The sequence below is a fragment of the Desmodus rotundus genome, chromosome 8, assembly GCF_022682495.2.
Source record: "Desmodus rotundus isolate HL8 chromosome 8, HLdesRot8A.1, whole genome shotgun sequence".
NCBI classification, from domain to species: Eukaryota; Metazoa; Chordata; class Mammalia; order Chiroptera; family Phyllostomidae; genus Desmodus; species Desmodus rotundus.
This window is the reverse complement of record NC_071394.1, coordinates 51,138,289-51,153,958: the sequence shown is the minus strand read 5'-3', so window position 1 is coordinate 51,153,958 and position 15,670 is coordinate 51,138,289. Positions and strand designations below refer to the sequence as shown.

The 15,670-nt window shown below is 33.6% G+C and overlaps 1 protein-coding gene across 5 annotated transcripts in view; it reads left to right on the top strand.

Moving 5' to 3' along the window:
* Nucleotides 1-9,432, top strand: part of RB1CC1 (RB1 inducible coiled-coil 1) — a 96,505-nt gene extending 87,073 nt beyond the window's left edge. For 4 of the 5 annotated variants that reach the window (XM_024578314.3, XM_024578311.3, XM_024578312.3 and 1 more), the window contains 5 exons: nt 25-72; nt 2,039-2,097; nt 4,043-4,179; nt 7,267-7,337; nt 8,076-9,432. In XM_024578314.3, the coding sequence (XP_024434082.2) occupies nt 25-72; nt 2,039-2,097; nt 4,043-4,179; nt 7,267-7,337; nt 8,076-8,153 (393 nt within the window). In that variant the 3' untranslated portion in view covers nt 8,154-9,432. The remainder of the gene's footprint in view (nt 1-24; nt 73-2,038; nt 2,098-4,042; nt 4,180-7,266; nt 7,338-8,075) is intronic. The other variant, XM_024578313.3, reaches the window with a different exon arrangement.
* The last annotated feature ends 6,238 nt before the right edge of the window (nt 9,433-15,670 follow it).

Here is a 15,670-nt window from a genome sequence, read left to right as displayed (position 1 = left end):
TTTTTTTTTTTCTCCCCCTTGCAGACATTACAATTAAAAGAAGAAGAAAACAAGAGGTTAAATCAAAGACTGGTAAGTTTTTTCTTGCCCAGTTGATTTAACATTTCAAAAAATAATTTATTGTATTTTATCATGAAGATCTACTGTCAAAAGAATGGTTTGATTAATTCATTTCTAATAGTTTTCGTTGAGCCATGTTGGTCATCAACCAGTGATTCTTAGAGTTACCATCTGTGACCATGTACCTGACCAATATAATTTTAAAAGCAGTGAACAAATCAAGACAGTTGTTTTTATCATTTTTTAAAGATTTTATCTATTTGTTTTTAGAGAGGGGGAAGGGAGGGAGAAACAAGAGAGAGAAATATCAATGTGCGAGAGAGACGTAGGTTGATTGCCTCTCGCCAGCCCCCAGCCAGGGACCTGACCTGTAATCCAGGCATGCACCTGACTGGGAATCGAACCGGCGACCTTTCATTTTGCAGGATGATGCCCATCCTGCTGAGCCACACTGGTCAGGGTTTTTGTTTTTGTTTTGTTTTTTAATAAGCTATAATCTCTAGGACTTTATGCTTTATAATTATGTTTGTAACATCAATTAGGATTCCCAAAAGTTAGAGCTACTCTTTATAATCCTTTTGAAGATTAGCATGTTTACTCAAGTGTGCATAATTAATACATTACATCCGTTCACAAGTCTTTCTTCTTTTTTTTAAACTGAAGGTGATTGAGCCTGACACCTTGCATGAAGTACCCTGTATGGTCTGCTGTATTACCTTGATTTTATTCTAGCTGTGTATTTAACCAAGTACTTGAACAATCATTTCTAGTCAATATTATATGTTTTAATGAAGCAATTACTTCATTTTTTAAATTCTGATGCTTGCAGTTTACATGGAAATAGTTCCTGTTTAAGGCCTGCCTTACAGGGAAACACCTGCCTTCTTTTGTATGTCCTTCTTAACTTGAACAGCAAAAATTAAATATTAATACTATAGTGATTACATTGTCAGTCGTTAACTTACTGCTATAATAATTTTAAGGCTATTGATATTTTTATAAGTAGAGCAAACTGTTTTTCAAAAAGAGTTGCCTCTTCCAGACATTGCTCAACATTGCGTTTTATGCAGTATTTCCATAGAATGTAAGCTCTTTTGGCAAGGGTTTTAGTTTGTTTTATTCACTGCTGTATTCCTAGTGCCTAGAATATTAACTGGTACAGTCTCCAGTAGATGCTTGGGAAATGTTTATGAATGACAGAATTTTGCCCTTCAGATCCAAAGAGTGTCCCACTCTCACCCAGAATGTCTCAATGGAAATTGTATTTTCATATAAGTTCACAACTGTCTTCACAGTGTTTCCTCATATCTAAGCCTTCATTTTAATAAATTTATGAAAAAAATCTTTTCAAAAAATCTAAACAAAGTTGAATATTTCTGAAAAGTGGATGCTCAAACTTGTCTTCACTGGCAGCATATAGAGCCATTGGATGATTTTGATAATCAGTTGCTATACACTTTTAGGCCTTTCTACTCATTCTTTGTTGTAGTTCTTTTCTTTATCTTTTGTTTTTAAGCACTAACTAAATTGAGACCCTGCATTGTTCCAGATAGAGTTCAAAGGGAAATGGAAGAAATTCTGAATATTAAAATTAGACTTAACAAACAAAGAGAAATCCATTCATCTTTCATCAATTTGCACAACTAGGCCTTGGGCCCACTGTGCATAGGAAGTATACATGTCAATCTTTTTCCCTGTGAAATTTTTAAGGTTAAATATGTAATTATAAATAAAATGTAATTCGATATTATTTTTAATCCATGCAAATTTAATTCAAAAATAACATAAAGTAAAAATGTAGGTAAATTTGTCCACTGAAAGTAATTGTTGAAGGAAAAGCATTATATTAATCAACGATATAAATTTGGACTCTTAAAAACTAGGATGGAGACAATATATGTAATACTGAGCGGAATTTTTGCAGTAAGAACCTAGTGTCATGCTTTAATTGTATAACGTTTATGCCTGTTTTTTTTAGATGTCTCAGAGCATGTCTTCAGTATCCTCAAGGCATTCTGAAAAGATAGCTATTAGAGAGTAAGTATTTTATTTATATTTTGTGCAAAAAATTTTGCTCAACTGAATAATAATGAATTGTTAATGAAAATGTATTTCAGTGCCTTTAATCCTACAGATCCAGGTTCACTGAGCTGAGTGAAAAACTTTTGGTAGTGAAAAACTTTCATTGGTAGTGAAAAAGTTGATTTAAAAGCAGAGTTTTTCTAAATTATCATTTCTGCTAATATTAAGGTTACATTAGAAATTTTTCCTGTTAACAGCTTTAATTATCATATGCATAAATATTTCTGAAGTTTTTTTTATTCTAGTTCACTTTTCAGTTGGTGCCATCTCTTTCAAATCCAACTTACCTCCTTAGTTTTTCTAAATTTGAGATTGGAGAGTCTTAGCTTTTTAAGTTACAATGTGTTATCATTTTTATTTTTCAGACTTAGTAGTTTTATTGCTATGCTAAAAATTTATAATACACTGTTAGGTATCAAATAATAGTATTCCTGGACCAAATTACCCCATTTTGATATATTGGTTTTTGGTGTGGGCTGTTTAAAAAGGATGGAATAACAAAAGCATTGTTAGCAGCTCATGAATACTGGTCAGTTTTCTGTACCTGTCAGGACTGATACAAAAATCAGTAAACAGGCCCTAACCACGTGGCTCAGTTGGTTGGAGTGTCATCCTGTGCACCAAAGGGTTGCAGGTTCCATCCCTGGTTGGGGCATGTATGAGAAGCAACCGATTGATGTTTCTCTCTCTCTCTCTCTCTCTCTCTCTCTCTCTCTATCTATCTATATCTATCTCTACCTCTCTCTCTCTCTTAAAAATAAAATCAATAAACATATCTTCAGGGGAGGCTTTAAAAATATCAGTAAACTAAATATTCTTAAAAGACCCTTTACTTTGTCTACAGTAGGTTTGTTGACCGAATTTTTGGTTGTCAAATATTAGTGGTTACTGGCCTTTAAGTAATTATTAGAATTTTATCTTTTTCTCAGTGATTTGAAAGGGTGGTATCTGACTAGACCTACCAACTCTGTGTCAAATCAAATCAACTTAAGGTCTTTCAAAGATTAGAGACAGATGAACTTTTAAAAAAGAAAGGAGAAACTTCCTCAGAGAGGCCGTATCTATTAAAGTTACCTTCTTGCATTTAGCCAAAGCAGTTCCTTCACATATCGTTAGGTAGGCAACAGGTATTTGCAGAGTAAACAATGAATAAAAGACTTTTATCATTTAAAAGCTTCTCCAGAGATTTTGATGATTTGTTAGGTGTAGGACTTACTAAATTAAAACACTTTGACAACTAAGGAATCAGAGAATAACTTTCAAGGAATGTTGATACTTTGAACATTTTTTAAAAAGACTGAACAGACACATGTTGACAATGGTACCATTTCTTTTCTTGCTCCCTTTTTTCAGGCCTTCACCCTAAATTAGTAATTCATTGTTGAAACCTAATTAACAACATGAACCTAGCTCAGTTACTAGCTTTTCTTTCAAATTGAAGAGCACTGTACTTGGAGACTGTAGAAATAGTATATAGTAATTTCTTTGCCACTACAACTATAAATGTTTGCTCTGAATTTGTGTTTCTTAGTGTAAAGTAAAAGGTTAGGATGAATATCTTCTTCATATGACTAGATGAGCTACAGTGGAGTTATTTTTTCTCCCCTCCTTTTTTTGTGTCTTTAAACAGTAGATAGTATTACAAATTTTATTTTTAAAAATGTTTTAGGTCTCTTACAGTCACTGACATCATTCTGTGAATATCTTCTGTGTCTGACCAGCACATCTATTAGGTGCTGGGTAGAGTCAAAAAGTTATATATCATGTAAATGTGAAAATGAATATTGCGTTGATGATATTTCAATATATATAGTTGAACCTGGCAGAATATGTACTTAAAATTTTTAGGGTAGGGTGATAGTAACTTTTTAGGGCAATAAAATAACATTTCTTTATTCAGTTTTCAGGTGGGAGATTTGGTACTCATCATCCTAGATGAACGCCATGACAATTATGTGTTATTTACTGTTAGTCCGACCTTATATTTTCTGCATTCAGAATCTTTGCCTGCCCTGGATCTCAAACCAGGTGAGGGTGGTAAGTGTCACATCCATAACTAAAATAATAAGACTGAAGTAAAAAGAATATATTAAATGTTTTCTCCCTGTCTAAATCTGTCAGAATTAGATAACTAAGAGGGAACTCTGTTTAATCTGTTTGTTTTTAATATCTGCAATATCCAGAGTTTTTTTCTGGATTCTATTGACAATTCCAAATCAATGTAATTAATGGCGTTGGGCAAAATATCTCATTTCCTAGCAATAGCATAATTGAATTGCCACAGTTCTTCCATAAATGCGACCTATTTAAGCTTACATGCTTATTTGTTTATAACATTATCTTTTTATGGCAAATTATAAAATGTCTTTTCTGTCTTACTTATCATTAAGTGTTTCTGCTTTATTTTTTATTAAATTTGTCAATACTTAAACATTTGAAAAGGCCAAATAAACTTTGTTAAAATATTCTAAATTATAGTGTGTATTACGTGTTACTTAAAAATATCTACCAATTTTAAGTAATTTGCAGTTATGCCAAAAGCTTTATTAATTATGAGATGCATCTATGGACCAGCGGGGTCTAATGTACTGAACTATTTTCAGCAATCAGGTATAAATCTTCCAAAATGATTTCTAGACTAATTTATAGTCCAGCCTAAAACCAGGCTCAAAATAAATAGCTCTTTGCTGCCACAAGTTGTTCCACCCCTCACCTTTACCCAGTACATGTTTTTCTTCCTCAAAATAAGAGAAGAAAGGTGAAGGGGTGGGGGTTATTTTTCCAGTGACCTGCTGTCAGTTTTCTTTGAAAAGAAACAGTTCTCTTTGCCAGCCCAATATAGTTATCAGTCCATTTGGAGAGGGAAAAGAATATACATATGTCCTGCTTTGCTCCCTTGCATGTTGATTTTTTTTAATGATGTATGATACTTGTCCTCAGGTCTAGCGCCTTCTATTCCCAGTCCTAGTACAGGATCTTGTTCGGATTGTAGAAACCATTCTTTTTCTGTCTGGCATCCTACTGCTTGACTTCATTTCTCTTCCTATCCATTCCTATTCTCTCATTTGTTTATATTTGAATTTTTTCTGTCCCCTAGAGTGAAAGGATATAAAATTTAAGATGAAATTGTGTTAGGACAAAGGTTTCACATTCTGCAGTAGTTCTGCCTATGGTTATAATTGATCGTTTCTGAATATACGCTCATTAGTGGACCATGATTTTTATATTTTAAAAGCCTGTGGGAAAAGGTTATCTATTTAGAAGGACAGTTTTTCAGTGTTGGGCTCATGGAACAGTGGTTAAGTAATCATTCAATGAACAGTAGCCTCAGGTAGGCTGGGTGTCTACTCATCTTCATCCCCTCTTGGTTAAAGTGGGCACATAGAGATGTAAACAGTACTAGAGCAACAGTGGAAGGGGAAGGGATCCTCTCTTTATTTCCTATTACTATTCATTTTTTTTTCCATTACTTTGAAGAATTCCAAAAGAACAGAATTGATACCCTGAGATACTTCACCTAAATAGAGAAACAAGAATATGTGCATGTTTAGATTGTTGTTCCTATTTGGAATGATAACCTGGTCAAATACCAATTCCTTAAGTAGTCCAGTGTCTCATGATTGCTCTGTTGTAGCTGTTGGTGGTAGTTTTTTTTGTGGATTGTTTTTTGCATTTGTTTAAACTTTTTACTTGAAAATGATTTTTGAATTTGCCAAAAAATATAGCATAGTAAGTACAGTCCAAAAACCTCATATACCTTTACCCATGTTCACCTTCTGTTAACATTTTCCCCCATTTCTATTATCTTTTCATGTATATGTCTAAATGTAAAAATACATAAATACATGTATTTGCACATTTTCATTTACAGAATCATATAAGGCTGTTATATTATGGTCCTTTATCTTTAAAATTTTCAGTGTGCATATCCTAAGGATAGGGTGTGTTGAAATTTCAGAAACACTCACTGTATACTCTTAGAGATCCACAGTGCACATCATTTAAAAGGCTCTCACAAGTCTTACAGAAAATAACTTATTTAACAATCTTAATTTATCATGGAACTCCATACCCTCCCTAATCCAGCCCCCCCCTTTTTTTTGAGGAATACAAAGCGGGGGATACCATTTGGAGTAATGCTGCCCTATACCCTACCCCTGTACTGTTGCCCTGGAGATGGGTGGCTTACTAGAGTGTTTTTATGCCTGAAACAGTGGAACTCATTAGTCCTCGTACATAAAACATAAGCATTTCATTTTAGAATGGCCCAGGGGCTTCTATCTATCGTGTGCTAGTCTCTATGAATGTATATTTCATTTATAGTTACATTTATCAATTTTGGCTACTCCTAGGAATCTCAAAGGCTTTAGCTTGAACAGGTAATTTATTGGCCAAAGTACTTTTAAAGTCAACTTTTTATGACAGTTTCTGATGAATTTAAAGAGAATGAATATTTCAATCTTCTTAATTTGTCAACTGGGGTGTATGAGGACTAGCTTTTTCATCTCATGTCCTCCCACATTTTCCATCTCCCCTTCACTCAAGTACTACCCTTCTAGACTTGCTTTGCTGCTTACCACTTGTTACTTATTTATTTTGCACTGACTGTGTTCACACAGACCTGCCAGACACTGGGGGGAGTACAGATGTGTGAAAAGTGCAGTTCCTGCCCTTGAGCACTGGTGTTAAAAGTACTGCTTCTCAAAAAGCAGCGCCTTCCTTTCTTTGAATTTAGAAAATAAGTTTTGTCTACATTGCTTTCAGAATTGGAAAGGTCATCTTTGTTAGTGCTTTCAGTAGATGGCACTGTTGAGCTAATTTAGAATTCCTACATTTGTTTATATTTTTACTTAGATTATTTGTATTTAATTTTGTTAGTTCTCTGATTTGACTTACCTCCAACATTTAATGAGTAAATGAAGCCAAAATTAGTGGTTTAAAAATAGAATTACTTCAGTGTCGTTTTTTAAATTGTTACATATTTTTTGTGATTTCAGCGATTTTAAAAGTCTTACACATTCTCTCACTCCTGGAAATGCATTAGTCTGTTTTGATTCCTGCAGTTATATATTTATGATGATTATACTGTACTTTTAAAAAGAAACTAATGATTTGATTCAATAGCTTCAGGTGCATCTAGAAGACCTTGGGTTCTTGGAAAAGTAATGGAAAAGGAATACTGTCAAGCCAAGAAGGTAAAAACTATATCATATGTTATAAACCTAGGAATTATGTGGAAAAATTTTATATTACTTTATATAGAAATCTTTAATAGTGCTGTCCTTAACCTTTTTGCTTACTTAAGTTAGACCTTGCATTTAATGAGTGTGAATTTGAACCAGGAATTTTATAAGTATGTATTTTTTTATCTTTAGTTAGTAGAGGTAGATTACCAATAATTCACCAATTTACATAGGAAAACAACTACAAGTTTCTGTTCTATGACTATTTGTATTAGTGTTTTGCCAAAAAAGAATACAACCTAACTGATGATTAAAAGTGAATAAATAGCATTGATATTTTCTTATTTTCATACGCCACCCCCATTGAAGTAAAATATTTGATGGCTAAAAATACACCTGACTGTAATGTCAGCAATATCAATGCTGACATTACAATCAGTGAAATCTGGTGAACATTTTTCCTAACTCATTGTAATTTTGGGCCCCTCTATTCCAAAACTAATGGAACCTAAACTGTGCAGTATTGAGGCTTCTTTGATACTTTAAAATAATGACTTACAGATCACTTTGTACTGTATTCTTTGTACTGTATTCTTCCATCAGTATAAGTGAGTGGCTCAATATATTTTTACCTGCTTAGAGGTAGATCTTGTATAGTTTCACAGAGAACCTCCCTCCCACCCCCAGTACTCTAGAATTGAGTAGTATGATATGGTTGTACCTGTGTAATTTGATTTCTTTCCTTTTTAGGCACAAAACAGATTTAAAGTTCCTTTGGGGACAAAATTTTACAGAGTGAAAGCTGTGTCGTGGAATAAGAAAGTATAACTTATGGAAGAAAGTTACATTTTCCTGATTTGTCCTACAGTGTTCATTCATCACTCCAAAAACAGCAGGCTGTCTTTTTATACAAAAGTCAACATGGCAGTGTGCTTCATTGGTGTACACCATTTACTTTTTAACTGGCGACACTTTAGGAACGGTAAATTCATCAAGACCCTTGGCTGAATTAAAATGGTTTTGTTTTTGTTTTTACCCACATAACTCTAGAAGTGCGGACCAAACTAGTTCATTTTCTCAAAGGGCGTACCGTGTGCATTGTGGCTTATGATTAGCCATATTAATTGCCTGATACATATACATTAGCTTGAACTTAGATATTAAATGTTAGTTGTTATTACCAGCATTTGTCCTTTTGTGAAATCAATATCAAAAAACTTGCACTCTTTAACACATTCTTTATAAACTGTATAAGTGCTTCAAAACTAAAGAAAGAGGAGTGTTATTGCATGCAGATAATCATAACTTTGAGTTTGCCTCTGTAGATTACTAAAGCAAATTGTTTCATTTATTTTTTTAAATGCCCTTTGATGTTTCAAAAGAAAAAGAAACTCATTTGATTGATTGATTTTTAAGATCACCCATAATTAGCAGTCTTTAAAAGCATTTTCAACAGATTGGTTACCTGGGTTCTAAAGGGAAGAGTGTGCTATTGACGTTTTCAAATGCAGCACTGAAACCTTCCCGACATCTTTATTATTCTGTTTGGAATAATTATATTGGTGGAATTAAAATTCATGATTCAGTTTCAGGAAAAAAAATTCATTGTACATTAACCATTTAGAGGTCATTTAAATAACAAAATATTGTAAAAGACATGTAGAATTTTAAAACAATAAAGATTTGAACCTGTATATGTGTGTGCCTTTTAAGACGGATACATTTTTAATATATTTGAGTGATTGCTGGGATATGGGAAAAACTTGTTCTGTATTATATTAAAAAAACATGTTTATTACAAAAATGTTCTTTAATTATATACGATGTAACAGGGTAAAACAGTGTTATGTAGAATAGAATTGTGTAAACTAGATCTTTAGACATACTGCTGTGGAGCAAAAGTATTTAGTTGAATTGGATGAGGTTTGTTGCTAGAGAACAATAAAATGATTTTTTTTCCAGAAAATATTTAATTTCTTCATAAAAATAAGTTAAATATTTTTTTAAATATGTATGTCTAATAGTACAGAAAATGGAATAAACACCATAGTGTATAGAAAACTTGAATTTGACAGCATATTAATGAATAAATGAACAAATGACTTCACATGTTTCTATTTAATCCTTCTATGACATCTTAATGCAAAGAATACCAAAGCAATAAATTACTTTATATACATAGTGTTTTTTTTTTTTTTTTTAAGCAGATTTGATTGGGTCTAAATGAATCTGCCAAGTGGGCCATATTTACTTAATCAGTGCCCTTCGAATTTAATATGTGGTCATTGTTGATTTGTAGTGGGCTGACACATGACATCAAATTCATCATCTAAATGTTGCTCTTCTGTTGCTTATAGTTTTTCTTGTATCCATCTTTTCAATGTTCATATATACGTTTATAAAGCAAAAAGGAAATGCAATCTTCTTTGTTAAAAAGAAGAAATACAAAACCTGGCCTTGGCTGAGTAGCTCAGTTAAGTAAGAGTGTTGTACCAATACACCAAGGTTTTGGGTTTGATTCCCCATCAGGGCAAATACAAAAATCAACCAATGAATGCATAAATAAGTGGAAAAACAAATCAGTGTTTCTCTTTCCCCAATCTCCCTCTCTCAAATATATCAATAAAAAGAAATTTAAAAAAAGAAAAATGAAACCTGAAAATAAAAACTCACCAATTGTCTTCTGACCTTTGGATGATTAAGAAAAGTGTACTGTGAGCTTTGGCATCACAATGCTTGCATTCCAAGTCTAAATATAACTTAACTTTGGGCATGTTGCATAAACTCTGAACCCAGTTTTCTCATGTATAAAATGGTATAATAATAGGACCAAACTCATAGGGTTATTTTGAATATTAAGTGATAAAAATTATAAGGCTTAAGTGATTTGAACAATTTCAAAAAAGCAGATTAAGTACTCAGTAAACATTAGAGTGAAGATTTTTAAAACCTGTGAATTTACTATTCAAATTCTAATATAGCTTTCTTTATTACAAGAATGAATATTTAAATCCTGTTTCACTCAGGTACACTTTAGGTATATGTAAATTGTGTGCATACTTATATTTGTTTTGGCAAGGATGCCTGGATATACTAAGAACAGAATGAACAAAAAAATTATTTTAAAAATTTATTTTTATTTATTTTAAAAATTATCAACAAAAAAAATTAGTATGTCCCTAAGCCCCTGCCATATTTCCCAGTTTTGCCATCTAGAGGTGGTTTGTACTTTTTTATCCATTTTTATCATATGTTCCAAGTTATATGACTGTACTGCTGTTTCTTGATAAATCAATTTACATTATTGATGTACTTTTACATATGAAGATTTAATTATTTCTTAAGAACTTTCTCTGCCTCTTATCTTTCTGTTGCTTTCTAGTTGGTTCGTTAGCATTTACATTATCTTGTCTACTGAGCCAAGTCCTGAACTATGAATACATTTCCTTTCTTGTACAATTCATAGTCTTTATTTGAAGATTTTCTGGTTTGCGTGTGTATGTCCTATTATGTAATTACCTTAGCTTTAATCTTTTCAAATGTTTCTTCACATTTTATTCTTTGAAGTCACATTTTTCTCAGAGACTTCATCTTGGAAACAGCTGATCTGCTTCAAAGTGATCTGGTTGCTCTCTAAGCCTAATATACCGTATTCTACGAATATGAAGTAACGTTAACATTTTTTGTTAGAAAGCCATTGTTTCTTGGGCTCTCTTGCTGGAGCTTATGATTAAGTTACTTTCTAGGAAAGAAACATTAGGAAAAATTTTTTTCTGAAATTGCAAATAGGCTCACACTTGACAGGTTAATTGGATACCAAATTTTTCAGAAATTTCTCCATTGTTTTTTACTTTTCAAGTTATTGTGAAAACTAATGCCATTCCATTTGTGTTCTATTATAGATTATATATATTTTTACCCTACTCTTGTGTTTCCCTGAAATTTTGAAGAGGTTTTTAGACCCAGAACTATAAAGTAGTGTGATAATATCTTGCAATCTCCTTTCTTGCTGTTAGTCAATCAGTGAATCTCTTCAACCTAAGGATCTTGTCCTACACTACTAGGGGGAGTTTTTAAATTTTTTGTTTACTCTTCAAACGTTTGCTAAACTTTTTAGATCTCTTTTTTCCTTGTATTTTGATTTCCTATTTTCTATCTCATTGATAAAGTTTAGTCTTTTCTGAGAGTTTTCTCACTCTTTCCTTTAATCTATGTCATTGAATTTTTATGTTGGCAGTTACGGTTTTAACTTTCAAGAGTGCTGATTACCTTTCATGATGGGATCCATTATCTTATCCCATCTCTGAAAATATAAATGGTTTTTCTATAATTTTATTTCCTCTCGTCTCCAAGAAATTTTTATTTTTTTGTGTCAAACTATGTATGCTTATTTTTAACCTACTTTTTAATTTAAACATGCCACAAACATTTATGTCACATGCTTTTAAATGTCTGCATAACAGTAAGATATTCCATCATATGAATGCATCATAGTTTTTTTTAACTTAATTGTTGACGCTGTTACAGATGACCCCATTTTTTTTGCCCCCCTTGCCCATCTTTACCCAGGCCCCACACCCCCTTCCCTCTGGCTGTCACCGCACTGTTATGTCACGCATGGATGTCCTATGGCTGATCCCTTCACCTTTTTTCATCCAGTGCCGCCCCACTATCTTGTTTTTATTTCGTGTAGGAAGTATTCCTGAATATCTGGTGTTTGTTTATCCCCTCAGATCCAAGAGTATGGCATTAAAAAGGTGATGGCCAACTTTGTTTTGAAATCCTTCCTTTCACCTCTATCTGGAAAATAGAAAAAAAATTTTAAACTTTATGAAATCTTAGAAATCATCTGGCCTTCTCCATTTTGTTTTTTATTTTAAAGTGAACAATCTCAGTACTTTATTTCTTTGAATGGGTGTATATATATACTGAATGTTCGTAGTCTATATGAATTTTAGGATTGGCTTCCATTTTAGTCTTCCAATTTATGGACATGATATCTTTCCATTTATTTATATCCTCTTTAATTTCCTTCAGAAATGTTCTGTAGTCTTCAATAAAAGTGAAAATGAGCCTCCTTGTGTTGTTCCTGCTCTTGGAGGAGAAACCCTTTCAGTCATTCACCATGGTCTGTGGTACTTACTGTGGGTTTTTCACTTACGGCCTTTAGTTCCCTTCAATTTCTAGTTTGTTGAGTGTCCTAGTTTGTTGGGTGTTGACTTTTGTGATTGCTGAAGTGGTGGCCTTTTTTGTTTTAAAATGTTTTTCTGCATATGTGTTTAACAAAGTACAATCCCCTGAAAAATTATGTGGGTTTCATACAAAACTCTTCGGAGTTCTCTACATGCTCTTTAAAAGTTAAATCAAAATTACACAGACCTATCTGGTATAGAGCTGTGGGAAAACACTTCAGATTGTTAAATACTTTGTCTAGCTAAGAGAGTTTACCAGGCACCACCTTAAACCTGAAGCCTTAAATTAGGGCATACTCAACCTTGATTTGATCGTGACCCTGAAGCCATTTCATTGAGAATCTTCGACTTCCTGGAGGTACCGGGCCAGTGCTGCTGGTCCCGAGTCTCCTGTATTTTTGCTAAATTCTTGCATACTGAACAGTTTATCTCATCTCTTTTTTGATCCTTCATTATAGGCAGCTGAAATAAAAGCAGTTGACTATTTGAACATTTCTTGGAAACAGCCAGAAGCACACATTTGTTAGTTTTGCCAAGTGTTTTGCTACTGCATGTCACCATCTTTACAGCTTCCGATAGTAGTTAGTTTTCTTTTCTAACTTTCACAGAGAGTTTGTTCACTATTCTAGCCTTGGTCAGACAGTGCCAAATGTTCTAGGTTTTGTTAGGGCCATACCGCACTCCTGGTACCAATTTCTGTATCAAGTGACATGTGACTGCTCGTTCCAGACTGTGGCCTAAAGTAACATCCGCTTGCAAGGCTGCAGTCATCTGTTGACTCAGTTTGGGCTGGATGTTCCATAATGCCTTCGCTCAGGTGTCTGGGGGGTGGTTAGAGCTGTCATCAGGGGTGACTTCGTACCTTCTGTGGCTTCTGTAAAAATACCCTGGGGTTCTAAACAATGGTGGCAGCAGCATTCATAAAAGTGGCAGTGAAAAGCAGAAGCGTGGATGTCAAATTGGTCAAACTAAGTCACAGAGCCAACCAAGATTGAAAGTGTGGAAGGAGTAGCTGCAAAAAAAAAAAAAAAAAAAATTGCAAACCACCACACTTTTTTTGAAGTTGGGTTTAGAATAGCTATTGCCCCTTAATATTTAGATACAGATATTCTTGAAGATTTAAAGCAGCAGTAATTTAATGACACCTAAAGTCAGAAAACTAATGTTTAATTTTCATAAATTTACCTATTTTATGCTAACTAGTGAAAACTGGGAAGCAGTTAAAATATTAGTGTTCACTATTAGTGTGTTCGCCATTGGTTTAGTTGTACTATTAGAATATAAACAAGCCATCTTTGACCAGTTTTTAAAAATACTTTGTATAATTTGTAATCTTTATGGGTAAGATGGGAATTCTTGCAAACAATTCTTAATGTAGTAATGAGACTATAAGTCAGATGTAAGCTGTATGGTTTACCTCCTTAGGTGTCTCAGACTTGCGAGACCATTTAGACTGAGCTTTACCAGTTTCTTTCTTTCCCACCTTATAATAGGTTAGGCCTAGTAGCCATGTAAGTACTAATATTAGTGGAGGCAATCGGCAAGCCTCAGTATAACAAAATTCTTTCAGTCATTCACCATGGTCTGTGGTACTTACTGTGGGTTTTTCACTTATGGCCTTTAGATCCATTACTGATCTAATCAAAGCAATAATAGGATGCATGTGTCACATAAGAATATACCTACAGGTGCGTTCGTCTTTAGTGTCCATGACCCATTAAAATACTGCGTCATTAAACCATTGTAACATGTCACCCATTCTTTTTCAGGGTGCTAGGCCTGGCAAAGGCAGGAATCCCTTCATCCTAACTGAACTATCATAAAGCTTAGTGTTGGCAATTTAGGAATTTCCAATACTCTTGGCTTTCAGGAACCATTTTAGCACATGGTCTATATTGCTTCAGAAAGATCTCCAGTTTTGTGGAATATGATAGAAAAGATGCTTCCGACAGTCTAATTCCAAATTGATGTTATAATACCCTTGCCTTAGACTGATTTAGAAATGCCGCCAATTAATTCCTCTACTAGTCAGAGTAGGAATATTTGGTGAATAGCTCATGTAGGTGTTACTTGTAATCTCTTTGTAATTCTGTTCCGCTAGTGGATGTCTATTTAACCAGCTCAGGCTTCTGAGATGAATTGCTTGATTTCTTAAAGAATGAGTTCTTAAACTTAACTCCTACAAAAGTGTAAGGCCTAATCTCAAGCCTATCCAATGCTTGAATTCTCTCAGCAATTGCAATCATATTCATTATGATTACATATTCATCAGTATTACAAGGTTATTTCTTCTTCCAGCCTGTTCGAGAAGTATTTCTGGGTATGTCACCATATATGATGGCATTATTTTTAAAATAGGCAATACTTGGTCTAGTAAAAGTGTGTACTTTTTTTTGTTTTCATGCTACCGTATTCTTAATCAGGTCCTTTTAAAAAATGGCAAATTTTTATGAATATTCCTCAAATTATCCTTCAATATTGAAAAATACAAGGAAGCATGAAGGCTCTTCTCACTAAAAATTAGCACTGAATATGTGCATAATATAACATTTTAAGATGTCTTACAAATAATAGTATCATTATGTAATGATTAAGAGGATTAAAAATGCTGCTGTATATGAGATTTCGTCACTGATCCTGATATTTCTGTGGCAATTTGGGGTGCCAGATAGAGGTCACATTCCAATTTTGGTGCCTGATACTTCCTGAAGCACCTCCACATTAACCAGTGATGCCTACGAATGGTTGTGCATTCTTAAAAAGATCAGAGAGGCTTTGCAAACAATGAAGTTTTTATTTTATTGAAAAACTAACCAGCCATTTATGTTATCCATAATCAGAATATTCTCAGTTGAGATAGTTGAAATCTCACATCAGCTGAGTGATAATTCCTTGTTCAGAACGTACACACTCTAAGTTGTTACTTAAATCATTACTTTTTTACAAGCATGACAGTGCTGCTGTCTTCAAACTATCCCGACTCAGACTTTCCTAAAAGATAAAAATCACGAATCAGTAGTACGAGTTTTTCTGTGTGGACATGAAGTGAGGCCATGTCACCGGGCGTGTGGTTCTGGTGTAGCACAACCATGCTCATTTGTGATGAGTAACACAGCTGCCAAGGGTGTGTAGTATAGTAATTGATGAGTTCTT